This window comes from Miscanthus floridulus, chromosome 18 (assembly GCF_019320115.1).
Source record: "Miscanthus floridulus cultivar M001 chromosome 18, ASM1932011v1, whole genome shotgun sequence".
NCBI classification, from domain to species: domain Eukaryota; kingdom Viridiplantae; phylum Streptophyta; class Magnoliopsida; order Poales; family Poaceae; genus Miscanthus; species Miscanthus floridulus.
Genome location: NC_089597.1, coordinates 91843061 through 91869626, shown reverse-complemented (window position 1 = coordinate 91869626; position 26566 = coordinate 91843061). Strand labels below are relative to the sequence as shown.

Here is a 26566-nt window from a genome sequence, read left to right as displayed (position 1 = left end):
GTACTATTATTGTCATTACTATTTGCATTATCTGTTTATAAATATTTAATCATGAGGTATATTTTTTGTTTTATGAACCTAATCAACATTTGATGTTTCCCATATCTGTGACTGTTAGGAACATTACAACATGAAACCAACAATTGCTGAGCTGTACGTGTACAAGTCCAACAATTGCTCAGCTCTACGAGTCTAGAAATAAGATCAAATAAGGTATGTTTTTATTTATACTTTTCAAGTTCACAGCCTATTACATGAATCTGATTTGCTACAGTACAAAACGCTTAAGCGACGCTATGGACGCTTAAGCCCGCTTAAGCTCTAAGCAGCGGGTCACCGCTCGCTTAGCGCTTAGCGCTTTTTTGAACTTTGCCAATACTTTGACCAAATATAATATCTTAAAACTAATTTTGACAAAAAAAAAACATATTTTCAAGATTTTGACCAAATTTATATAATAAAATAATAATATTTATGGTACCAAATATTTATCATTAGATTCTTCATTAATTATAGTTTTATAGTTTACCTATTTGATGTCATATTTTTTTGTAATTCTCTATGATTTTGATTCTCTATAATTTAGTTAAACTTGAGATGCTTTGATTCTCCAAGAAAGTTAGAATGACCTATAATTTGAATTGGAGGGAGTATTACTTAGATATTTTTTCTAGAAATTATTTTCGCCTGACGAGTATATCTGCTCCTAATTGTTGTCATGATTATCCAACTCATAATTTGTAGGATCTCTAATAGCATAATGTTCCACTGTAGGTTTTGTTCAACGAGGATGAACCCTGCAGATCCAAGTCTTCAAAGACGACTAGTGCAAGATACGCAAACGTTTGTATATATAGCCTTAGTGATATACAGCTGCCAGATTGTTTGCTGAAACATCAGTGGAGTGAAGCTTCAATATATTTTTTATAGATTATAGAGTAGATTATTACTCTTTTTGGACGACATATTTGTCCCAATTTCACATGATATGTCTAATTGTTGGTGTCATTTCTGAACTGAATAATTTGATGACATGGATTGATAGCGATAAAATTCTAGACCTGGTTGGCTGAGAATTTTCCCAATTTCACATGATATCTGTAATTGTTGGTGTCATTTCTGAACTAAATAATTGGATGACATGGATCGACAGCGATAGAGCTGAGAATTTTCCTGTCGATGTTGTGTCGATAACGAAGTTCCTGCACAGGGAAATTTATCCACTCGCAACAAAATTTTGTATTTGTCACTTTTGCCTGTCGGTGTATTCCTCTTGTTATCCCCTCTCGGTGTCCCGACAGGGAAATTGATTTTCTACCTATCGATATTTGGTGTTTTCCTGTCGGTTTCGCACCAACAGGAAATTTCAGTTTCCGGTCGTGGCTGCAAGGCACGCTTACGGCAAGGGGCTATGGATGTGGGCGACACATGCATGGAGCGACATGATGCTTCAGCGGATGTATGCACATGTCATGGGCTTCAAACAGATATAGTGACAGTACACCTTAAAAAAGTACAGAGGGAGCGCCGCAGCTTCAATTTCATCCGTGTCTAAGCCTACGACGACTTATTTACAGCGAACTTGGCGTTTCCAGGCGACCAATACTACGGTAGAAGACCCTTCTCGGATAACGGAGCAGGGTCGCGTGGCTAGCACGGAGACCGTAGGTTTCTGCGCTGCTCTTAGTTCGATGGTTTACTTTTATGTAATATCGAAGTTCGAAATAGTTTGTTAGGAAGGTCCAGTCATAACTGTAAGACCTCCTAGGATACTCATTAGAAGCATATCGTGTGTATAGTTAAACTATTTTTCTTAATTACAATGATACGCAAATCTTTTGCGTATTCGAGAAAAAAAAAAGTAAAGAGGGAGCAGGAGTGTAGGATCCTAGCTACATGCACTTCAATGAGCCAGGACCCGGCCATGATGTGCCCATCCGAGGGATAGAATCTGTTCGTCCAGTCCAACTACCTCTTAATTAGGCCCTCTTTAAATTATATCGTCGGCGCGAGATGACAAATATCATATAAAAAAATATCAGTAGTCTGATAGATGAACCAACCTTTAAAGCTGTTGCAGAAGGTTTCAGTGATGAGCTAGGCGGTGAACCATGTGGAGGCTAAAGATCTCAGAGGGTGGAGGGCCGTGGATGCAGACGGTGAGTGGCTTCCATGGCCGGCAGGTGTGGGACTTCGACCCCGACGCCGGCACTGACCAAGAGCGCGCCAAGGTGGAGGAGCTTCGTCGGCAGTTCACTGAGAACCGCTTCCGAAGGAGGGAATCGCAGGACCTCCTCATGCGCATGCAGGTACCTACATATCCAGCTAAAACCGTTGGTAGATGACACGTCCGCGCGTACCTAGTATAGTTGATACTGCGTGTTATGTTGTTATTTTTTCTCGACCGTAACATGAGGCACGTATTTCATTAAGAGAAAGGTATTACGCTGATCATGAGCTCATGTAGTATGATTGATGTAACGAGCACAGTTCACGGGACAAAAACATCTGCTCGCGGATATGCCTGCCGCCGCGAAGCTAGAAGATGGAGACGAGGTGACGGAAGAGATTCTGCTGCAGTCGCTGACACGAGCGCTTGACTGGATGTCTGCTCTCCAAGCTGAAGATGGCCATTGGCCTGGTGATTACAGTGGGATTATGTACCTGCTGCCGTTCTGGGTTCGTGTATCTGTGCCTCAACCGTTCACAACTTTTTCACATATGCATGCACACACTTACTTATATAATATGGCTCTGCCTATAAAAGAAATTAATTAAAGGGAGCTCTGTTGTAATTTCCTTTTTTCTCTCTCTTTTGTTTTACAGATTTTCGCTTTGCACATCACAAGATCAATCGATGCTGTCCTATCCAGAGAGCATATACGTGAGATATGCCGTCATATCTACAACCATCAGGTATAACAAGACTATTATAACATAATAGAATACATTATTCTTTTTATAAGAAATCATTATATATATATATATATATATTAAAACAATAAAACAAACCATTATTACAATCATCACGAAAGAAACCATAAGACGCAGCTCGCTTCACCTAATTACTAATTAAGTATATACTCCATCACATCAAGTATACTACTCCTTTTTTTTTTGTTCTTGCTTAATTAGAACGAGGACGGCGGATGGGGCTTTAACATCTTCGACGAGAGCGCCATGTTTGGAACTTGCTTAAACTACGCCACCTTGAGGCTTCTCGGTGAGGTGGAAAACGATGGATTAGCAAAAGGTCGCGCATGGATCTTGTCCCATGGCACTGCAACTGCAGCGCCACAATGGGCAAAGATCTTACTATCGGTATGCCTTGATGCTTCTGTAAATAGTACTGTCATATACTTGTGTGTGTGTGTTCTTTTTTAAAGCGTCGTTGTGTGTTTTCTTTTTTCCCTCTATAAAAGCAGGATTTTATCTTCTGAAGGACCCTAATCTAAATTATATCTCATACAATATAATAAAAAAACATGAAGCGTAACCAGGGGTGGTATATGCTGTGACGCGTAATGCTTATCTTTAATACCAATTATTTTCCCTTTTTATTGGCATCGTCAAAAATAAAATGCAACTATTTAGGGGATGTTTGGCAGGCTCCTCCCGAGGGACGCCTTCGAAGGAGCCATTGTGGCTCTTCCAAAACAGCTCCGACTCCTCTGCTTTTCATTGAAAAACGGCTCCTCCTACAAAACATTGGTAGGACTCCTCCGGAGGAGTCAGAGCTAGATCCGAGGAGAAGCCCTGCAGAACAGGCCCTTGATGTACTGAGAGCATCTCAGTGGCACGGTTAGTAGACATATTTTGATGAATATGTTGGATATGGAGTGGTATTCACAACTTACACGATTTTCACTTCTTCAGGATTTAATTAGGCCATTTTTGGCACAACTCAGTTGCTTCAGTATCATGAGCAACTCTACCACTAGAGCTGAAGTTGTTTGATAAAACTTCTCATGATAGACAAATTAAAGAAAAGAATAAAATGACTGTAATGCCCTTTCCCCCCATCTCTCTTTCTTCCTCGTCTCCTTTCCCCATGGCCTCTTTCTTACTCGTGCATGTGTGTCCCCGTGCCCGCGCCTGCATGCTCCGATGATGGCCAGTTTTGGTGAAGTGATAGCAAGATCTTCTGATGGTAAGCGCATGTGACAGATAGCCTGGCGTGGCCCCCTCCGCGAGGACTATCGACGTCCCATCTTCCCTCCCACTATGGCCCCCTCTGCCCTTTCGCAAGTAATGCTGCCCCCCTAGCCGTCTCGCAGCTGCAACCTCCACTATGACCTTTCTTGTGGGGCCCAAGTATGCGAGCACCAACTAGGGGCCAGTGGGCACTAATTCGTGCTAGGAGGTCTTTGATATGTGGCCTGCAGATCTAAAGCTAATCTAGGGTGATGGCGGTACATATCTAGTGGCGTGGCGCGACACAGATAGACAAGTGCAATTTTCTCTATTTCCCCTCAACATGTCAATGCCGATGGCAAGGATTAGGGCAACAGGCATGGGCAAAGGCTGGATCTAGCAACAAGGTGGTGTCGTTATCTTGGACCTTGGGTACCCTCTTCATTAGGGTAAACACCCAAGTGGGACATGGTGCACCGAGCAAGCTATGTAAGAGGCCCAAAACAGACATCTACTTGGTGTACAAGGCATGGCAAGATGTACTTAGAAACCAACTCCATTCAACCAGATTTTGTTGTGACAAACTGGGAAACCAACCTATAAACCAATCAACACTCTATTTGTAACCCTACCCCTGGACTATATAAGGAGGGGTAGGGACAAGCTAATTGGTCATCTCAGATCATCTTGAACCCGAATAGATCGAGATCATCCTCCATATAGCTCCACCCATAGACATATTGTTATGATCCTCTACTCGAAACCGGCTTCAAGTGCACGGTGTGTAATTTAAGAAATAAAGTCATCATCTAAACTAAACATAGGGTACCCTATACCTGTACCTGAACTAGTATAAATATGTGTCCCATGTACTAATTCTTCTAAGCTATTGTCGTGATACACAAATTACCAAGTCGGATGCAAAATTCTATGAAATTTTGCGTGCTAGGTAGGGGACCATCATGCGCAGGCAGATCATACAGATCAGAGGGCTTTGGACCTTTGATAGCCCAAACTATGTCATCGATCATCATCTCACAGCGGCCCTCGTTGGCAGCTTACCACGACCTTTGTTGTCCTACGATAGCCGTCGTTGGCAGACCGTCGTGACCTTTGTTGTCTTACGGTAGCCCACCACAATCTTCATCATCCCATGATGGCCCTCATCAGGAGCCTACAACAACCTTTAAACTCCAATTATTAAAATATATGTAATAAAGTAATCTATCTAGATGTGGAACTAAGTTTTGCTAAGTGTGTAGCTGTCTCTGATGCAAAAGACATATGCATCCTAGGTTCCAATCCTATCACTAGTCTAGCAAGCTAAACTAGGAATGTAAAGCACACAACCTAAGTACACAATATAAATGTGGAAGCTTAATTGAGAAGAGATGCAAACTCCCGTTGATGATTTCGATATTTTTACTGAGGTATCGAGAAGCTCCTCACTTCCCACTTGTCTTCTTTGGAGCCCCTCACAAGAATGCCCTCACAAGGGCCAAGCTTCAGGTTGGGTAACTCCATAGATATCCCCTGAGCCTTCCGAGATGGCCTCTTCCAGACTGCTCCCGGTCGTCTTCACTATCGATCTTCTGGCCAAACCACCATAGGCCTTGTTCCATCTGGTCCACAATGGCGGCCACACCACAAACGTGGTTGGTGTGGTCTCGCAAGACTACAAGTCCCTCCGATGTATAGCAATGACGCGCACAAACACCGAGTGGCAAGAGGTATGAAAACCCCGCTAAACACTAGGCCTAAACATAGAACAAGCATTAATATGGTGTCTAACTAGCCTAAGAACTTTGCAAATCACCTACACTAATAATCTAATCTTCTATTAAGCACTTGTGGTGGCTAGAGCACCTGGGAGAGTGTCTCTACACTCCAATATCTTCCGCACACTCTAACACCATTAAAAGGGTCGACCATGGGGGTATAAATACGCCCCAAAAGAAACTAGCCATTGGGCAAACGCAGCTGCGTCCTGTATAGTCACCAGATGATCCAGTGGTTATTATTCAGTACAGCTCTGCGTATGATACGACCTGGGGCTTTCCTAGGGTTACGCGACCTCGACGGCCACTACAAGGATTTACCCCTGATACAACGGCCTAAAAGTGTTGCAATATGCCAAAAATGGTTGCAATAGACAAAATTACAACATAAAAATTTGGTTGGGAGGCGTTGCCACAGTAACTGTGGTCTAGAGTTTGCACAACAGTTTATTCTGGTGTTGCAATAAGTTTTTCCCTATTGCAACACAATGGAGTGTTGTTGCAACACCATATAGTGTTGCAAGCCATAGCATAAGCAACCAACGTGGTTGTTGCAATAGTAACTATTGCAACACACCCAGTGTTACCAGAGATACCTGTTACCACATACCCATAGAGTGGCAATAGGTGCACTAGCAACGACAATAGGTGTTGCAATAGACCTTATTACCACGCATCATTAACATTGCAATAGATGGACCGTCTATTGCCACACTATCTCTGTGGTTGCTATAGATGGAACCCTCTATTGCCACGACAAATATTTGGTTGCTATAAGCAAAACCCTCTATTGCCACACTAGATGTTTTGGTTGCTATAGGTGCACTCTCTATTGCCACGATCAATGCTTGTCTGCCATAGGTTGAAGCCTCTATTGCCACGATCAATGCTTGGTTGCTATAGATGGAGTCTTATATTGCCACACTAAATATTTAGTTGCTATAGTTGAACCCTCTATTGTCACATGTATTGTTGTGTTGTTAGTCTTTTACCACACCCATTTGTTGCTATAGCATATATTGCCATAGCAAATGATTATTCCAATAGTTGATATTGCAACGCTTTTAGTAGCATGAAACAATATTTGCACGCAATTAATTTTTAGAACAACAATATATGGTAAATAAAGCATTTAGACAACCATTAAACCAAAATATGCTTTGTTTGTATAAATCATTAATAAAATCATCCAAATCTAATAAGTTGTCTAGCACACGCACAACTCACACATAAGGTATCAAACACACTTCACATCAAAATCTAATAAGTTGTCTAGCACTGCAACAAAGGTTTATGAAGCTGGTCACATCAGTTTTGTTCTCAGTTCAGCTCAATGGTGACTGCCTGGAATCTTTTGTGCCAACACGAGGAATTAGACAAGGCGGCCCAATTTCACCGTATCTTTTCTTGTTAGCAACAGAGGGACTTTCGTGCCTCTTAAGATCAAGGAATCAATCATCAGCACTCAATGGCATTAGGGTGGCACTGTCAGCTCCGATGGTTAACCACCTACTCTTTGCAGATGATAGCCTGCTATTTTTCAAGGCGGATGGGGCAAATGCTCTAGCGGTGAAGGATGTGTTGAGCATTTATTGTCAAGCTTTAGGCCAGCAAATTAATATGGAAAAATCCTCAATCCATTTTGCTAAGGGTTGCGGCCAAAGCTTGAGGGAAGAGATCAAGGATATTCTTGAGGTACAGACCGAAACATTAAATAAGAAATATTTAGGCATGCCATCGGATGTGGGCTCATCGATAAACGGAGCTTTCAAATACTTAAAGGATGGGGTTTGGGACAAAGTTCAAGGATGGATGGATCAATGCCTTTTGGCTGGTGGGAAAGAGGTTCTCATCAAATCAGTTGCTCAAGCTATTCCGACATTCTCCATGCCCTGCTTGAAATTGCCCCGCGGACTATGCCAACATATAGATGGTTTGTTGCGCAAAATTTTGTGGGGATGCAAAGATGGTAAGCGAAAGACATGTTGGGTGGCATGGGATGACATGACTCAACCAAAGGGCCTCGGTGGTCTTGGTTTTAGAGACATGGAATTGTTCAACCTTGCACTCTTAGCGAAACAAGCATGGAGGATGTTACATGATGGTAACTTGCTGAGTGCCAGGGTGTTAAAATCGGTCTACTTCCCAGACAGAGACTTTCTGGCAGCTGAGATCGGATCATCACCCTCTCGTATTTGGTGCTCAATTCTTGAAGGCCGAGAGGTGTTGAATGGAGGCCTAATAAGGCAGATAGGGACAGGAGAAATGACCAACATTTGGTCGATGGATTGGCTACCATTAGCTTGATTGAGGAGGCTGGTTCCCACCAATTGGGTTAACCCTCCTCAATTGGTCAGTGAACTTATAGACTCAACATCGGCGTCCTAGGATCGGGAGAAGCTGATGGAATTCTTTACAACGGCGGATATGGTTGTGATCACAAGCATTCCACTCAGTACAAGGTGACAATAGGATTTCTAGGCCTGGCACTTTGAGAAGTGTGGTCTCTTCTCGGTCCGTTCGGCATATAGAATGCTTGCACACCGTAAGTCTCTAGCTAGATCAGCGGGTGCCTCGGATAGACAGGCTATGCAGAAGGAGTGGTCTATGCTGTGGGGAATCAAAGTTCCCTCCAAAGTGTGGGTGTTTTTGTGGAGACTTGCTAGGTGTTCTCTGCCATCAAAAGATGTTCTCCTCCACAGGAACATGTCTGATAGCAGTGCGTGCTCCATTGGTGGTGCTAGAGATTCATGGCAGCACTCTCTCCTTGAGTGTAATATGGCTCATTGTGTCTAGGCACTGGAGAAGGATGAGATAACTGAGCACATTTGTCATATTGATGATCAGGATGCAAAGGGCTGGTTGGCAGTAGTGATGCAATCCCTGAAGCATGAGGACCTAGTCTGGGTCACCGTGACCCTTTGGGCTATTTGATATGCTAGAAGGAAAGCTATTCATGAAGATATTTATCAAAGCCCGCTCTTGACTCATAATTTTGTCACTAGTTTTGTGGCTGACCTTCAATTCGTGCAACCAAAAGTGAAGGGTCGACCCACTGTTCAGAGTAGCAACACTCGTTGGATTCCTCCCCTAGCTAGGCTAATGAAGATTAACGTTGATGCAGCTGTGGCTAAGAACTCAGGAATTGTCGTTGCTGCAGCTGTTGCATGCAACTTTGCTGGACGCTTCTTGGGGCCTCGGCGGTAGTGATGGAAGGAAGCTTGGAGCCAGAGACAGTGGAGGCAATATCATGTAAAGAAGGCCTGGCTCTTGCTAGCGACTTGCTACTTCAGGACTTCAGAGTGGCATGTGACAATGCTGGAGTTGTTGCAAGTATACGTGAAGGTAGTATGGGCTCTTATGGGCACAATGTCCAAGAAATTAGAGCTAGATCGAATGATTTTAGATTTATTAAGTTCATCCATGAGGGGAGATGATCAAATGTGGATGCTCATCATCTTGCTAGGAGTTGTATCTATGCTAATTTAGGGAGACATGTTTGGTTTGTATCTCCGCCTAATGGTGTCTGTACTTCTTATGAAGAATAATAATGGTCTATTCTACTCAAAAAACCAGATGATCCAGTACCACTACTATAGAAAACTTAACCGAGATGGGCATCCCATCTGCCTCCGCAAAAAGGTCACGGTTAATCCGGCCTTAATGGAGGTGGTTGGTCACCCACCTCAGTAAATCAAATAAAAAAACAAAAAATGAAAACCCGTGGACAAGCCCAATGACCCATGGGCCTACCGAGCCCATCCACGTGTCACCGCCATCGTTGCTTGCCGGGTCCACCACCAGGAGGAGCACCACCACTGGATCTGGCCTCCCGACCACCGAATATGGTCTCTTTACCACCGAATTCCTCTCCCCGCCACCAGATTCCTTGTAGATCCACCACTCGGGGTGCCTCCACCAGATCTGTCGTGCCCTCCACCGAATTCACCGCTCACAGATCTACCACTCAAGGAGCCTCCATCGGATCCATAGCGCCTGCGCTGCTGGCCTGGCCCTCCACTAGATTCGCCTCATCCGCTCCACCGTTCGCATCTTGCACCGGATCCGCCCGCACCCGAGGTAGAGACGCTGAGGTGGCACCGAGGTGGAGGCGGAGGAGCTCGCTACTGCCAGGCCCTTGCTTAGAGAGAGAGAGAGAGAGAGGCGCCATTGCGGTGGAGGAAGGGAAGGGGTGCCATCACAGTGATGGAAGGGAAGGGGCACCGTCACGGTGGAAGAGGAAAGGAAGGGGCGCCGCGTGTGGGTGCGACAAAGGGAAGGGCGGTGCTGAGAGAGAGAGGGAGAGTGCGTGGGGCTAAAAGAGAGAGGGAGCACGTAGGGCATTGAGGAGAGCGCGGTCGAGTTGGGGAGGGAGGAACACGGGGGAAGAGAGAGGGCTGCGGCTGAGGGAGGATCGCGGGGGAGAGAGACAAAAGAGAGAGAGAGTGCGGCTGAGGGAGTTAGACGGGTAAGGGAGAGAGTGTTTTAGGGTTTCTGATTTCATTTATATATTGGAGATGATAGTGGGCTGGTGTGGGGTAGCGGGCTGGGCCTGATTTACCGAGGCGGTTGAGTTAGAATGCCCGCCTCGGTTAATGATTTACCGAGGCAGTTGTGTTAGGATGACTGCCTCAATTAATCTATATTAACTGAGGCGGGCACGTTAGGTTGCCCGCCTCCATTAATGATTAACTGAGGCGGTTGCTAGGCATGCTGTCGGCCACCGAATAATGGAGGTGGGCAACCAGCCCGCCCGCCTCCGAGCTCCAAAATGAAATGCCTCGGTTAAGTATTTTCTATAGTAGTGTGGTACCACTGGACTAATCCAGTTCTTGTCCCCGAAGTAGCCATTGGAAACTAGCATTGCCGATCATTGGTGTCGCGCATAGTCTAGTGTGCCAACTCCAGTACCGATGGAATAATCCAATGAGTACAACTCCTCTCGATCCTAGTCTTCTACATTCACCAGACATGATCTATTGATCCGGTGCCTTACACCGGACTAATCGGTGCTCGTTTTTGCTCTCTGGAACCTCTCTGGTGGCGACCTATTGATCCAGTGGTCTTCAACTGTTCACTCCGGACTAATCTAGTGAGTAGTGGTTCCCCTAGTGAATAGTGCCCATGCTTGATTCAGTGAAAGCTTCTTGTGAGCACTAGACTAATCCAGTGAAACTTCAAAACCCTAACTACTGCCCTATTGACTTCATGGTCCGATGTTGTCCTACTGTGAGCACTAGACTAATCTAGTGGTGCTTAAATAATACCATTTGACTTCTTGCATCACTTGTAGGTCTTCAACATGTCTTATAGTGTCTTGCTTGTGGTATTGATCATCTGGATCATCAGTTTGCCTTAGTTCAAGTCCACCTTGTATCCATTTGACCTATACCTTGTATACTAGCAAATATCACTAGTCCAAATGTTCATGTTGTTCATCAAACACCAAACACCAAACCCATAGATACATTGTTCATATAGCCTCTAATCAGTTGTCCTAGATCACCCCGATTAGATTGAGAACATCCTCTAGATATTTTCACTAATAGACACATTGTTGCTATCCCCTACTCGCAACTGACTCTAAGCACATGGCACATATGCATTAAAGATCACCATCTACACTATAAGTAGAGGACACTATACCTAAACCAGTATAAATCTATGGCTTGGGTGCTATGTTCTACACATGGAGGAGATGTAGAGGCGTGGAAGAGGTGGTCCAACTGTCTGTGACATCCACACCATTGGTGGTGGCCCATGTGGACCTGACGTGGTGATGAGAACCTCGTGGTCTGGCCCACATGGAGTTATTTTTATCGATTTATAGAGGCAGGCATGCACCCTACTTATGTTGCTTCTTATTAACACATACATCTTACCAAAGATGAGCTAGGCGCCCGCCTATGGAAAGTGGAACCCAAGGTCAAGAGCTAAGGCATAGACAATATACCAACACATGCAACATCTGGCGTGGAGTGGGTCAGGGCTTGTTCGGACCTAGACAACATCCTTTGGCACCATTGGAGACCTTGATGACATACTAAGACAAGTTTAGGGACCTAAAATTGTATTTTTGGGACATTGAGGCCTGAATGGCACTATAGGACATGTTTAGGGACCCAAAAGTACATTTTCTATGATTGGGGACCAAAATGATACCAAGGGCAAGTTTAGGGAATAATTTTGTATTTTACTTTGAGTATAAAGTTTATCTTCATCCTACTTCACTTGGAAAAAGCTTTCGCGCTGTAAATATTTGTAGAGATGGGCCACCTTACTAACTACCCTTCAAAAATTGATTAGGTGCAATGCATAAGGTAGTCCTCTAAAACTGCTCATATTTCTAGAGATAGACACCTAATGGACCACTACTAGACATTCACATTTCTAATCGTATTTCTAGAGATGCGCTACCTTACAAACTTCCCATAGAAACTGATTTTAGATTTGGTTTGTAAGATAGGCCTAGATATAGTTCATTTTCACAACCACGTGGAAAAAATGGAGGTGTATATAGAAATCAAATTTAGAGGTGTGATATGTTATTTTATCGAATTTCTAATGATTAACATTCTAATAGGTGATGCATGTACCAGCTACATTTATATAACTCAACTCTTCTGCTTAACTGAAGGTTATCGGCGTGTATGATTGGTCTGGAAATGATCCAGTGATTCCTGAACTTTGGTTGGTCCCACGGTTTCTCCCCATTCATCCAGGTACTTATCCTTCCTGCTAGTTCCTTTGATTATTGTCAAGATTATACTATTTACAAGAAAACACTATGAATTTCAAATACTACATCAACAATGAGGATGGGATAACTTCAGAGTAATGGGAATTAGTCCACAGGAGAACGCACCAAGAGGTGATATTTGGCTCGGGAGGCAGTCAACAAAGTTTCTTTTTATATCGATAAAGATGAAGAGAAAATTAAACCCATACTAGGCCATATATATCCAACAACAAGAGGAACAACAAGAGAAGTGACCGAAGGACGATAACTATATTACCAAACATCCAGAAAGAATTAACACAAAACAACACAAACATCCACAATAAACAAAGTCTAACGTAGAGACATAGAAGTCCCTGCCACAAAGTTTGAGAAGGCATGATCTTTCAAAACACATGAGTGACTTGAGGAGTCTGGTATTAGTAGTTACTTCACAATCTGCATAGTCTTGAATTGCATCCTCATCAAGTTGTCCCTTGTATGCCTAAGTCTTTTAGTAAATAGCATTGGCCAAGGCAAACAATCCAACAAAACGACTATCATAAGGCTTATGCCTGCATCTTGCTAACATAAAAGGAACTCATCAATCTTCAAGACAGTGACATCTTAAGAGGACATTTGAAGGTGATCGAAGTGCCTCATGCATGTAACCGTGACATAAGAGGGGCAAGTTGTCGTTTTATGAAATTTACTTCATTAGGTTTACGTACCAATCATTTAGTGGTAAATAAATTACAAGGAGCATATAAAATGCCCTCACAATAGTTGTATTTGGTGCGCATCTACATTCATATAATGCATCTCATGTGAAATGTGCTTCCCTCGCAGGCCGGTTCTGGTGCTTCACAAGGATTACTTACATGTCAATAGCTTTTCTTTATGCTAAAAGATTTGTTGGTCCAATTACACCAACTATATTAGCACTGAGGAATGAAATTTATGATTTGCCTTATGATGAGATTGATTGGAATAAGGCTCGTAATACTTGTGCCAAGGTTAGCCACTATCCTTCATAGTTGTATAAATATTATTGCAAGCCCATGTGACATTTATCCTTTTGTAGCGTCTATGGATCATATCCTACCTCAAATGACCATGTATAAATCCTTTGTGAATTTAGTACTAAGTTTTAAAGATTTTACTCCGTCCATTACAAATTAGAAGTCATTTTTTGTTTCTTCTAGGTATATATCTTTTGCTCCACTCCTAGGTATATATTATATCTAGATACACATAAAAAAAACTATGCCTAGAAAAGTCAAAACCACTTATATTTTACAAAGGCGCGAGTATATCATTCTTTCATCACTAACATCAAATTGGTGGAACTTTATCGACCAGTTAAGCACAAAAAATATACACATAAATTCTGGTCAAAGAGGATATTTCTCACTTCACAATACAAAAACAAATTGATATATAGCTCCAAACACCATCTGAAACAAGGTAGTATTACTTGATTGTTTAATTGGGGCTCCAAAGTTCTAGAATTAATAATGACAAAACAAAATTGCAAGGAAATATCTCTATCTCTACGTACCCAATACCAAAAGCAAGAGCATTTTTCCTCCGTACATCGTTCCTTCCACCCAACGACAGGTGGACAGGACTCCACTAACACTTTTATTTTATTACTACTATCATTTAATTAACAGCCTTTTGTTCATGATCAAATAGCCACTATATGAGTTGCTGCAAGGCTCTTACATCACGGCAAATTCACTCTCTACGCCTAGGTTTTACGTGTTCTACTGGGTTTAGGCCTAATATAGCCTGGTTCGTGAAGTTGCTTTTTTTCTTTTTATTTAAGCCATTGGGAACGGAAAAAGGAATAGTTTGCCAAACTGAGTTATGAGCTTAATTCTATAGTTTTTATATTACTGTTTTAAATATACAAATAAATATTATTGTCTAACAACGATGTATAGTTTTGGGCCATGTCGATCTATTGGCTATGGGCATGCTAGGGATTTTTCACAACAAGAATATGAAACTTCTCCTGGTGACGTGGTGTTCTCCTAGTGTTTAGCATTCAATATTTAGTATAAGTTTTTCCCTACCAAATACTTCCTAGTAAGGATTCTCATGTGTTATGATTGGTAGTAGTGTTATTATTACTACTTAAAAACACAAGAACTCCACCATTTTGGTAGTGTTTCTTTTATTGTAATTGACGGACATACTTGCTACTACACATAGATTAAATATTGCTAAAATATAGTTATAAGAAATGTGTTACACCATTACCTAAAATTACTATCACATCTAAGATTTGGAGATTTTGTATCGCGATCGTGTGTGTTAACTTTTTTTTACTTATTCATGCCCACGTACTCAACACATTTCTTTCCGATTAAAAATGCATGTATGCACTCAGACATTGCTTTTGCCGTAGGTGAATTCTTCCAACATTTAATTTGCTTGTGATTTGACGACATTATTTCTTTATATTAATCTAGCTTTTCATTTCATAGGAGGACATGCGCTACAGACCTTCAGCAATATACAAAACTATTTCAAATTTTTTGAACACGTTTGTGGAGCCAATGTTGAACAGTTGGCCGATGAATAAGCTAAGAGAGAGAGCTTTGAACCACATATTGGAACATATCCACTATGAAGATGAAACTACTCAATACATTGGTTTATGTCCTGTTACAAAGGTTGCCTGCTTCTCTGATTTTCTCTCACATATACTCTCTCGAAGTAATGCATTTAATTTTCCGTTCTACTCATAAACGTTTATGCATGAACGAGCCGATGAAATCATGAATGTGCCGGTATATGCATGGATGAGACGACCTTGTGGATCCACCTAGCTAATGGACCATGGTAGAAACATACTAAAATTCCTTACTGGAATTTCATGTCTGTACCTGTGATAGTCCCAAGATACTTTGGCTATCACATACATCTATCACTTATTAATCTATTTACAGAAAAAAAACATGCATGAGACAATATTCACAGTATACCATCATTACATCACGTAGGTATACAAGTCGATAGAACTAAATCAAGGAGACACATGACATAAGAGTAGACTATGTCTTGTTAGCAAACCAGAAGGAAACCATCTAGCCTTAATTTTCCACCCGAGACCCATCAGTACTAAAATGCACTAGCATTGTATCCACCTACTCCCTTGCTCTATTTTTTAAAATATATATGAAGCCATTGAACCTTTTTGCCTAAACTTATTTGACCAACAACATTTGTTCAATTCCCTCTAGTCCAGTTTATAAGGCGTAATCTAACATAGCATGATCTTATAAATTATATTTTGACCATCTATTTTATTTTATTTATGATAATAAACTTATCATTATCATATAGTACATTTGATTATAAATTTAATAGTATCAAGTTTGTATTGCAGTAGTTAAAACATGCTGGCCAAATTATTGATCAAATATTATAAAGTTTGACTCTTAAACTACTCGAAATGTCTTATAAACTGGACTGGGCGGAGTACTTAGTTATGTAAAGTGAAAACAGTACCCCCCTAGATTTTTCATCAAACGTACATTAATTAAGCATGCCTTGTATGTTTGTCTATTTGTGCAAGTATTTATAGAAAAAATGAATAGTTGTCGCACCCAATTTTAAGGATAAAATTGAATGCACAAAACTCGTATGTACCCAGAGATCAATCACACACACAAGCTGACAAATTACATAAAGTATCATCACAGTGTCTCTTACATCAAGAACCATAATATAACTTAGACTTACATCACATAGCGGAATAATAAAAGATAACCCTCTCGTGAGGCTTCATCACAGGGAAGGTCAACTGGTTGACCACAAGCCTAAAAATCCTCAGGAAAATCCTCATACCCATTGTCACCTGTTACCCATCCGGGATTTTTATCCAAATAAAGAAAATAAACAAACGTAAGTACATCCCGTACTTAACAAGTTAACATGGGGTTATAAAGCTCAAAAAGGTTGACACTGGTTTACTGCAGTTAGCATTTTTAGTAAGTCAAGCTTTTATTATCAGGTATTATCAAATTATGCTTAAGCTCCCATTTAATCCCATATGAACAGATATCAGGGTCAAGTGTATCATATATCATCATAGAACAACTTAAATGATCATCAACAAGTAACCAGTTATTATGTGAGTTTTCTGGGCCGCTCGTGACCATGAGCACGGCTGTTATAACAGTTTGTTACCCTCTGCAGAGGTGATGCACATTCACCGCGAGTCGTGATTCCCATATGCCCGGGTTAATTACTCCCATGTCACTGCCAAGGTGAGCGGGCAGGGTACACTATGAAGCCATTTCATGGGTTTCTCTAACAAGTTAGAGCCGCTAGGTTTCCTCAGCAGGCAGATGTAGGAACCCCCTTTCCTATGGCACATATCCATCGTGGCTATGCACATAGGAACAGAGGCAGCCCTATAACCAACGTGGCAAGCCCCTCTTGTGCCATAAAGGTAACCTCTAACAAGCTAGAAAAGGTCCTATTACTGAGCTAAAGTTAGAGCCATATGACTCTCCCGGTTGCACTGTCAGTCCCAGCTTTTGCCGACAGATAAGTCCTTATAGAGGGCCGGGAGCAACATGATCAAAAGTCATTTGCCCCTTCGCCCTATGGATCAGTTGTTATAAATCATGTTATACTTTTGGTTCCATAGAACCATTCATCATCATGTAGATCATGTTTAGTTAGAGCACTAGCAATCTACCCATATGCAATTAACCCATAGGAGACAAGGAACATGATAATCAATCACTAGGATATCCTTACGGGTATCAAAATTAGACACATGCAAATGAGTAATTAATAATGGTGAATAGGCATCAAGGTAAATCCCATGCTATACTTGCCTTGGTTCACAAAGCCTTGCTGATCCTGCTGCTCTTCGAAGAAATCCGAGTTCCCGAAGTACTCCTCACCGTCTGAACTCGATCAACATGGACCAACAACACGCATTCCAAAGACAATCATGCAAGCAAACAATCCTATGGTTAGAATAGTATACCAGCAGTAAATAAAACAAGATAAAAGGTTTATGAAAATCATCTACGTATCGCTACAATCACATAGACGCGAAGTTCACGAAAATCGGAGCTAGAACGCGAAAGTTATGAATTAAATGAGTTTTCCTATAGCAATTTAATTAATTAAATCTAACCTCAAAATTTAAAAGTTGCATCCATGACTAACAGTGACACTAACATGTAGAGAACTTAATTACAAATCTAACGCAATTTGAACGGATCAAATCGGAGCTAAAAAGAAGTTTTTATGAGTAAAACAAAATTAGTGGCAAAACTATAATTAAGGGAAATGTATTTTGAATCTGATAACGGAGATCTGCGCTTTTAGAAAGAGAAAGCATAAAACTAGAGTACGCTAAGGACCACGGGTTCTATTTTGGGAAAAGGGAGGGGCTCTTTAACAAATTTGCCACGCGCGAAAGGGTATCGGCCATCCTAGGCCGTTGGATCGAGGACGAATGGCTCCGATTAGAGATGGGAAGGAGAGAGAGAGAGAGTGCGCCGGCAGGGAACAGGGCAGCCGCGGTGGCTCTCCATTGCCGGCGGCGAGGAGCGCGCCGGCATGGTCGGTTAAGGCTCTACGGGCCATGGTTCGATGAACCGAGGGCACCAGAAGGAAGCGGGGATGGTGGCGAGCCCACCACGGGGTCCAGCGCGGCCGGGAATTGGCCCGCGCACCGCGCGCCATGGCCGGCAGCGAGAAGGCTCAACTGCGCACATGGAACCGGCCCTAGGGGCCACGAACCGATGCGAGAGATGCACGGGGAGACAGAGAAGGACACGGCGAGCTCACCACGGGCGATACCGGTGGCAGAGACAGAACGAGGACGGCATGTGACACGGGAGGGTGGACGGCAAATTCGACAAGCCTCTGCGATGCAGTTTCTACAGCGAGCGCGAGGAGAACTAGGGAACGGAGCAGCAGGGGGAGTGGCGGTGGGTACGGGCTCCCATTTAACGTGGCCGAGGAGCGGGGGACGCTCCCACGACTTGGAGCATGGGCGCGGTGGCAGTTGATGTTTTGGCTGCGCACGACACGGAGGAGGGAGGGGAAGCTGACCAATGGGCCCGGCTGGCAGCGAGAGAGGAAGGTGCGGCGGCAGTTTCCAGTGGCGCGCGCGACTTGGGCCGGCCCAGGAAGGAAGGAGGAAGGGGAGAGGCGGGCGGCCGGCGCTGGGCTAGGCCTTGGCTAGAAATGAGAAGAAGGGGGAGGGGAGAGGGAGCTGGGCTGGCGGGAGGAGCAGGCCGAGAATCAAGGAAGGGAGGGAGAGGAAAAAAATAATTCTTTTCCTTTTTCCAACAATTTTCCAAATTCATTTTCAATTAGATTTTGAATTCATTTGGACTTTGAATCAAAACCATTCATCACAAAAATAAATATGCAGCAGCATGTATGCATCACTTGTAGCTAATCTTATATTTGATTTTAGTTTTATAAAAATTATTACTTTCCTATGTTTGAATGCTCACATAAATGCTTTAGATAAATCAATTTAGCTATTCTTGGAATAATGCAAATTTTAGGGTGTTACAATTCTACCCCCCTTAAAAAGAATCTCGTCCTCGAGATTTGGTTGATCGCTTACTCTAACAGTTGGGGATAAGTTTTTCTCAGATCCTCTTCTCTTTGTCAAGTAGCCTCATCCTCTGTATATCGATTCCACTGCACCTTGCACATCTTTATAGTTTGGCTTCTTGTAACTCTTTCGGCAGTTTCCAAGATCTTTATCGGATACTCTTCATAAGTAAGATCTTCCTTAACAGCAAGTTCTTCCAAAGGAATCTGCTCTTCTGGTACCCTCAAACACTTTTTCAATTGGGAAACTTGGAACACGTCGTGCACACCTGACAAACTCTTAGGCAGTTCCAACTGATAAGCTACTTCTCCACGTCTCTCTAGGATCTTAAAAGGTCCTATATACCTTGGTGCTAACTTTCCCTTCATATTGAATCTTTTCACACTTCTCATTGGTGACACCTTCAAGTACACATAATCACCAACTTTGAAACTCAGCTCTCTTCTGCGAGTATCAGCGTAACTCTTCTGTCGGGACTGAGCCACTCTCAAATTGTCTCTAATCATTCTCACTTGTTCTTCCGCGTCTCTAAGGACATCAGGTCGAAACACTTGAGTTTCACCAGTCTGATTCCAGAACAAAGGTGTTCTACATATATGTCCATACAACGCCTCGAAAGGTGCCATCTTGAGACTCTTCTGGTAACTGTTGTTGTACGAGAACTCTGCGTATGGCAGACTCTTATCCCAACTATCACCATACTGTAGTGCACAAGCTCTCAACATATCTTCCAAAATCTGGTTGATCCTTTTAGTCTGTCCATCAGTTTGCGGGTGGTAAGCAGAACTAAAATTCAACTTTGTCCCCAAAGACCTATGTACTTTATGCCAGAATTGCGATATAAACTAAGTGCCTCTATCCGACACAATTTTCTTGGGAACACCATATAAGCACACTATTCTTTCCATGTACAACTCTGCTAGTCTTGCACCCGTATAGGTAGTCTTGACTGGTAAAAAGTGAGCAACCTTGGTGAGTCGATCCACTATTACCCATATTGAATCATAACCTCTTTGAGTGCGGGGCAATCCTACAATAAAATCCATACCAACTTCTTCCCATTTCCATTCAGGAATCTTTATTGGTTGTAGTAATCCTACAGGTCTTTGATGCTCAGCTTTCACTCTTTGACAAGTGTCACACAAAGCCACATACTCTGCCACATCTCTCTTCAAACCATACCACCAATACTTCTCCTTGAGATCCAAATACATCTTGGTACTTCCGGGATGTATAGAATAAGCAGACTCATGGGCCTCTTGCAGAATTGCATCACGGATAGCCTTCACTTTAGGTACACATATCCTTTTTCCGAACCAAAGGGTGCCATTCTCATCCATTCTGAATCCTGGTGTCTTTCCAAGCACTACATTCTCTGCTATCTCCTTAAGTTTTTCATCCTCCAATTAACCTTTGCGTATCTCTTGTTCCAATGTAGGCTCTATCACCAATTTCATTGCATTAGTGACAAGGCTCAAGTTGAGATACTCCATTTCAACACACAACTCTGCTGACATAGATGTCATCTGAAGTCCATTGGCATAGCTCTTTCTGCTAAGTGCATCAGCTACGACGTTTGCTTTTCCCGGGTGATAATGCACTTCCAAATCATAGTCTTTGATCAATTTCAACCAACGACGTTGTCTCAGATTCAGATCTGATTGGGTAAAGATATACTTCAAACTCTTATGATCGGTATAGATATCACTCTTATGTCCAATTAGATAATGTCTCCAGATCTTCAAAGCATGAACCACAGCTGCCAATTCCAAGTCATGAGTAGGGTAATTCAACTCATGCTTCCTCAATTGTCTAGATGCATATGCCACCACTCTTCCCTCTTGCATAAGCACACATCCATGGCCCAAACGGGATGCATCACAATATATAGAGAAGTTCTTGCTTAAATCAGGCAAAATTAATACTGGAGCTGTAGTCAACCTCTTCTTTAGCTCATCAAAGTTTGTCTGGCATTTATCCGACCATACATACTTAGCATTCTTTTCCAATAGAGCTGTCATACGCTTAGCTAGCTTGGAAAAACCTTCAATGAACCTCCTGTAGTATCCAGCCAATCCCAAAAAGCTACGGATCTCACTTACATTGGTTGGTGGTTTCTAATTTAATACATCTTGCACTTTGCCTGGATCCACTGCTATTCCCCCATTGGAGACAATATGACCCAGAAAAGAGACTTCCTTCATCCAAAACTCACACTTGCTCCGCTTAGCATACAACTTATGTTCTCTAAGCTTTTGCAAGACTAACCTTATATGTTCAGCATGTTCTTCTTCAGTCTTAGAGAATATCAGTATGTCATCTATGAATACCACCACAAATTTATCTAGAAACTCCATGAACACCTTATTCATCAGATACATGAAGTATGCAGGTACATTGGTCAAACCAAAAGACATAACGGTATACTCATACAATCCATACCATGTAGTGAATGTTGTCTTGGGTATGTCTAAGTTTCAAATCTTTAGCTGATGGTACCCTGAGCGGAGATCAATCTTGGAGAACACATGGGCTCCTCTCAACTGATCAAACAAATCATCAATCCTAGGCAAAGGGTATTTATTCTTGATTGTAACCTCATTAAGTGAACGGTAATCCACACACATCCGTTGACTACCATCCTTCTTATCCACAAAGATCATAGGTGCACCCCATGGGGAAGAACTAGGGCGTATGAAACCTTTTTCTTCCAACTCTTTTAGTTGTTTCTTAAGCTCTTCTAATTCATTAACCCCTATTCTATATGGACATTTAGCTATTGGTGCAGTTCAAGGTAATAATTCAATAATGAATTTAATATCTCGGTCAGGTGGCATACCTGGCAAGTCATTGGGGAAGACATCTAGGAACTCCTCCATGACATGATCTTGTTCATTGGCTTCACCATCTAGCTGGTTCATTGTGGCTGTAGGCTGAGCTTGCACTACCACTTCTACATAGATTCTATCTCCATTGAGTGATGTCACAACCACAAATTTCTCCTGACACTGAATCACTGCCCGGTGTTGTTTCATCCAATCCATTCCCAGAATAAGATCAATTCCCGTTGTTCTCAACACAATTGGTTTCACTTTGAAGTCTACCCCCCTTAAGGAAATGCTAGTTGAGGGACTCCAATATGAAGCGGGCATACTACCTCCCAGTGAATTTACTAGTATGGGGTTTTTCATGGCACACAAAGGTATGCTATGCATTCTAACAAAAGCTTGGGAAATAAAAGAATGCGAAGCACCAGAATCAAAAAGTATTGTAGCAGAGATATAGTTGACGCTGAACGTACCCAACATGAGCTCTGGCATCTCTTGAGCTGCATCAGATGACACATAGTTCACCTTCGCAGTGTGATGTGGTTGGGCGTTGAACTTCTGATTGCCAGTCTGGTTCTGAGGTGCTTGTTGGTTCTGCTTCTTAGGACACTGATGAGCATAGTGACCTACTTCTTCGCAGCGGTAGCAGGCATTGGGGTTATTGGTTGCACCACTCTTCATAGGTGCATTGTTGGATGGTCCTTGGTGGGTTGCCGGATTGCCAGTCTGTTGCGGGGGACGCTGATTACCATACTGTTGCTGGTACTGAGGGCATTGCTGGAACTGGTTCTTTTGAGGATACTGACCACGGTTTCCCCAGTTAGTTGGTCCTAGATTCCTTTGCTGAAAACCCTGCTGGGGATAGGCACACGGGCGGGTGTTACTTCCAGAAGCTTGCCCTTGAAGCCTCCTCTTCTTAGCTTCCATCTCTTTGCGCTTATCATCGATCACAATAGCGCGGTTCACTAATGACTGAAAGTTAGGGTAGGTGTTGGACATCAGTTGAAGCTGCAGTCCATCATAGAGTCCCTTGAGGAAATGGCGTTGCTTATCCTTGTCCTCAGCCACATCATTTGGAGCATAGCATGACAGTTGAGCAAACTTGTCACGATACTCCACCACAGTCATGGATCCTTGTTTGAGGGGCCTGAATTCCTCCTGCTTCAATTCCATGAGTCCATCAGGGATATGATAAGACCAGAAATTGTCCTTGAATTCCTGCTAGGTGATAGCAGGAGCATTGTTGGGATGTCCATACTGGAAAGAATCCCACCAATCCTGAGCTGCTCCCTGGAGTTGACCAGAAGCATACAACACCTTCTCAAGATCGTTGCATTGTGCTATGTTAAGTTGCTTCTCTACAGCACACAGCCAATCATCTACCTCCATAGGGTCTAAGGCATGAGTGAACACCGGTGGACGACCCTTCATAAACTCTCCACGCTTATCTCTGACCTGAACAGGCGGTGGTCCTCTTGCAGGTTCATTGTCCAAGCGCTGCATCATAGCTTGCATCAACTGCGCTTGCATTCCCAATATTTGTTCCATGGTCATAGGTGGCGGTGGTGGTGGATTTATGAGAGCATTCACGTCCACGACCATGGCCTCTGCCTCTTCCTCCTCTTGCGGCCATCTATTTTCCAACAAATGCGCAAAATTTAGAGATTTTCCAAATTATAGAGAGCTTACAAAAGATAAGAAATAATGCTGAGAATTTTCTGGACAAGATTCAAATTCAGCAGTTCAGTAAAACTGTTATAACTTGAGTTTCAGAGATCCAACAGAGGTGTACCAAGAATTGTTAGAAAGCTTAGGAGATCAGCTACAACTTTTATGTAGATCACTTTTACAGATTCTGATACACACATGGTCAAAAGTAGTGCTAAACTAAATCTGTTCTGGGTTCTAGACTGTGCAGGAACCACAACTTGTGACAGCTAGATCTCATAAACCTGAATAGCTATTGACGTGATTCTAAAGACATTTGAAAGATACAGAAGTCTAGTTGTCTCCACAAAAATTTCAGAATTTTTGATAGCCCAGATTTCGAGATACAAGATAAAGATCACAGGCTGCTCCAGAAAACAGCACAGCAGAGATAAGATAAAGCAAACCATCTGCATTAAGATTTCATCTAATCTTAAGGTTCCAATCTAAGGAAGTTGTGGACATGCCCACAAACTTCCAGCAATCAAACAAATACCAAATCAACCAAGTTCACAAATTAAAACATCTAATCATCCAAGTTCACAAGACCAAACAAGACTAAATATGAAACACGAACTAACGACATAGTAATCTAAATCAAGGCACCTAACACCTATGGAGCGATGTCAATCATGGTGAAGGACCGGCGCTTCTTCTTGTAGATTGATGGCTGCCCAAGTTGAGCTCGAAGTTCATCCACTTGCTTCTGGAGGCATCTCTCAGCCCTCTGGGATGCACGCAGTTCTCCTTTGACTTCCTCATCTACCCCTTGCATAGCATGGACATGCTGCACCATTGCTTCCAGAGTTGGGTCACTCTCTGGTGGAGCCAAGACCTGCCAAACACCCTCATGATCATTGTGAGGAAGGAACACCTGAAACAATCCTCCCTCATGGCCTCAAAGCGATGACCATGGTAGTGGATGTAGGCGTCCTGTGCTGCATCTCCATGCCATCCAAGGCATGGGCCCTCCTAGCAGTGGCACGGTGGACAGTCTCCACCTCATGTCCATTCTTGATGTCGTTCCAAGCGGTGACCACCAGTTCTACCTTCCAGAAGGTGGCCTCCAATGGATGCTGGTACTCTGCACAGTGGTAGCTGATGGAGGCGTGCAGGTCGGGGTGTGGTAGTAGGCCGTCTCTAGGGCTGGCTTGAAGTAGTACTTGCACTTCTAGCCTATCTCCTCATCCACCATGGGGACAACTAGGGATGGCGCAGGTAAAGGTGAAGTAGCCGATGACTCCTCAGGTGTAGCTACCACAGGATAGACCGGTGCGACAGCTGGGGTAGGAGCAGGTGCAGATGTTGGGGTAGCCATCTCCTCATCGTCGGAGATGATCACAATCTCCTTCTCCGCCTGTGGAGCACGTGGGGTGAACAGGGCACGGTAGCCAGCAGTGCTGAGGCTGACAGTCTTCGGGTTATGAGACATCTATAGATTTAAAGTGAGATAGAATTAGAATCAACAATTTTATATAATAGATTAAGGTATGAAAAGCATAAATGTTTTAATAAAATAACAAGAATAAGACAGTAAGCAAGAAACCAGAGGAGCAAAGATGCTAAAACGACCGTTTTCTAACTAGGCTTGCGTCCTATAGTCAACACGGCTTTGATACCAATTTGTCACACCCAATTTTAAGGATAAAATTGAATGCACAAAACTCGTGTGTGCCTAGAGATCAATCACACACACAAGCTGACAAATTACATAAAGTATCATCACAGTGTCTCTTATATCAAGAACCATAATATAACTTAGACTTACATCACATAGCGGAATAATAAAAGATAACTCTCTCGTGAGGATTCATCATAGGAAAGGTCAACTGGTTGACCACAAGCCTAAAAATCCTCAGGAAAATCCTCATACCCATTGTCATCTGTTACCCATCCGGGATTTTTATCCAAATAAAGAAAATAAACAAGCGTAAGTACATCCCGTACTTAACAAGTTAACATGGGGTTATGTAGCTCAAAAAGGTTGACACTGGTTTACTGCAGTTAGCATTTTTAGTAAGCCAAGCTTTTATTATAAGGTATTATCAAATTATGCTTAAGCTCCCATTTAATCCCATATGAACAGATATCAGCGTCAAGTGTATCATATATCATCATAGAACAATTTAAATGATCATCAACAAGTAACCAGTTATTCTGTGAGTTTTCCGGGCCGCTCGTGACCGTGAGCACGGCTGTTATAACAGTTTGTTACCCTCTACAGAGGTGGTGCACATTCACCGTGAGTCGTGATTCCCATATGCCCGGGTTAATTACTCCCATGTCACTGCCAAGGTGAGCGGGCAGGGTACACTATGAAGCCATTTCATAGGTTTCTCTAACAAGTTAGGGCCGCTAGGTTTCCTCGACAGGCAGATGTAGGAAACCACCTTTCCTATGGCACATATCCATCGCGGCTATACACATAGGAACAGAGGCAACCCTATACCCAACGTGGCAAGCCCCTCTTGTGCCATAAAGGTAACCTCTAACAAGCTAGAAAGGTCCTATTACTGAGCTAAAGTCAGAGCCATATGACTCTCTCGGTTGCACTATCAGTCCTAGCTTTTGCCCATAGATAAGTCCTTATGGAGGGCCAGGAGCAACATGATCAAAAGTCATTTGCCCCTTCGCCCTATGGATCAGTTGTTATAAATCATGTTATACTTTTGGTTCCATAGAACCATTCATCATCATGTAGATCATATTTAGTTAGAGCACTAGCAATCTACCCATATGCAATTAACCCATAGCAGACAAGGAACAGGATAATCAATCACTAGGAAGT

The 26566-nt window shown here is 42.7% G+C and overlaps 1 protein-coding gene across 1 annotated transcript in view; it reads left to right on the top strand.

Moving 5' to 3' along the window:
* Window positions 1–2111: 2111 nt before the first annotated feature.
* Window positions 2112–26566, top strand: part of LOC136521073 (achilleol B synthase-like) — a 35840-nt gene continuing 11385 nt past the window's right edge. The window contains exons 1-7 of the mRNA XM_066514792.1: window positions 2112–2309; window positions 2491–2679; window positions 2827–2916; window positions 3136–3321; window positions 12550–12634; window positions 13480–13646; window positions 15126–15314. Coding sequence (XP_066370889.1) covers window positions 2112–2309; window positions 2491–2679; window positions 2827–2916; window positions 3136–3321; window positions 12550–12634; window positions 13480–13646; window positions 15126–15314 — 1104 coding nt within the window. The remainder of the gene's footprint in view (window positions 2310–2490; window positions 2680–2826; window positions 2917–3135; window positions 3322–12549; window positions 12635–13479; window positions 13647–15125; window positions 15315–26566) is intronic.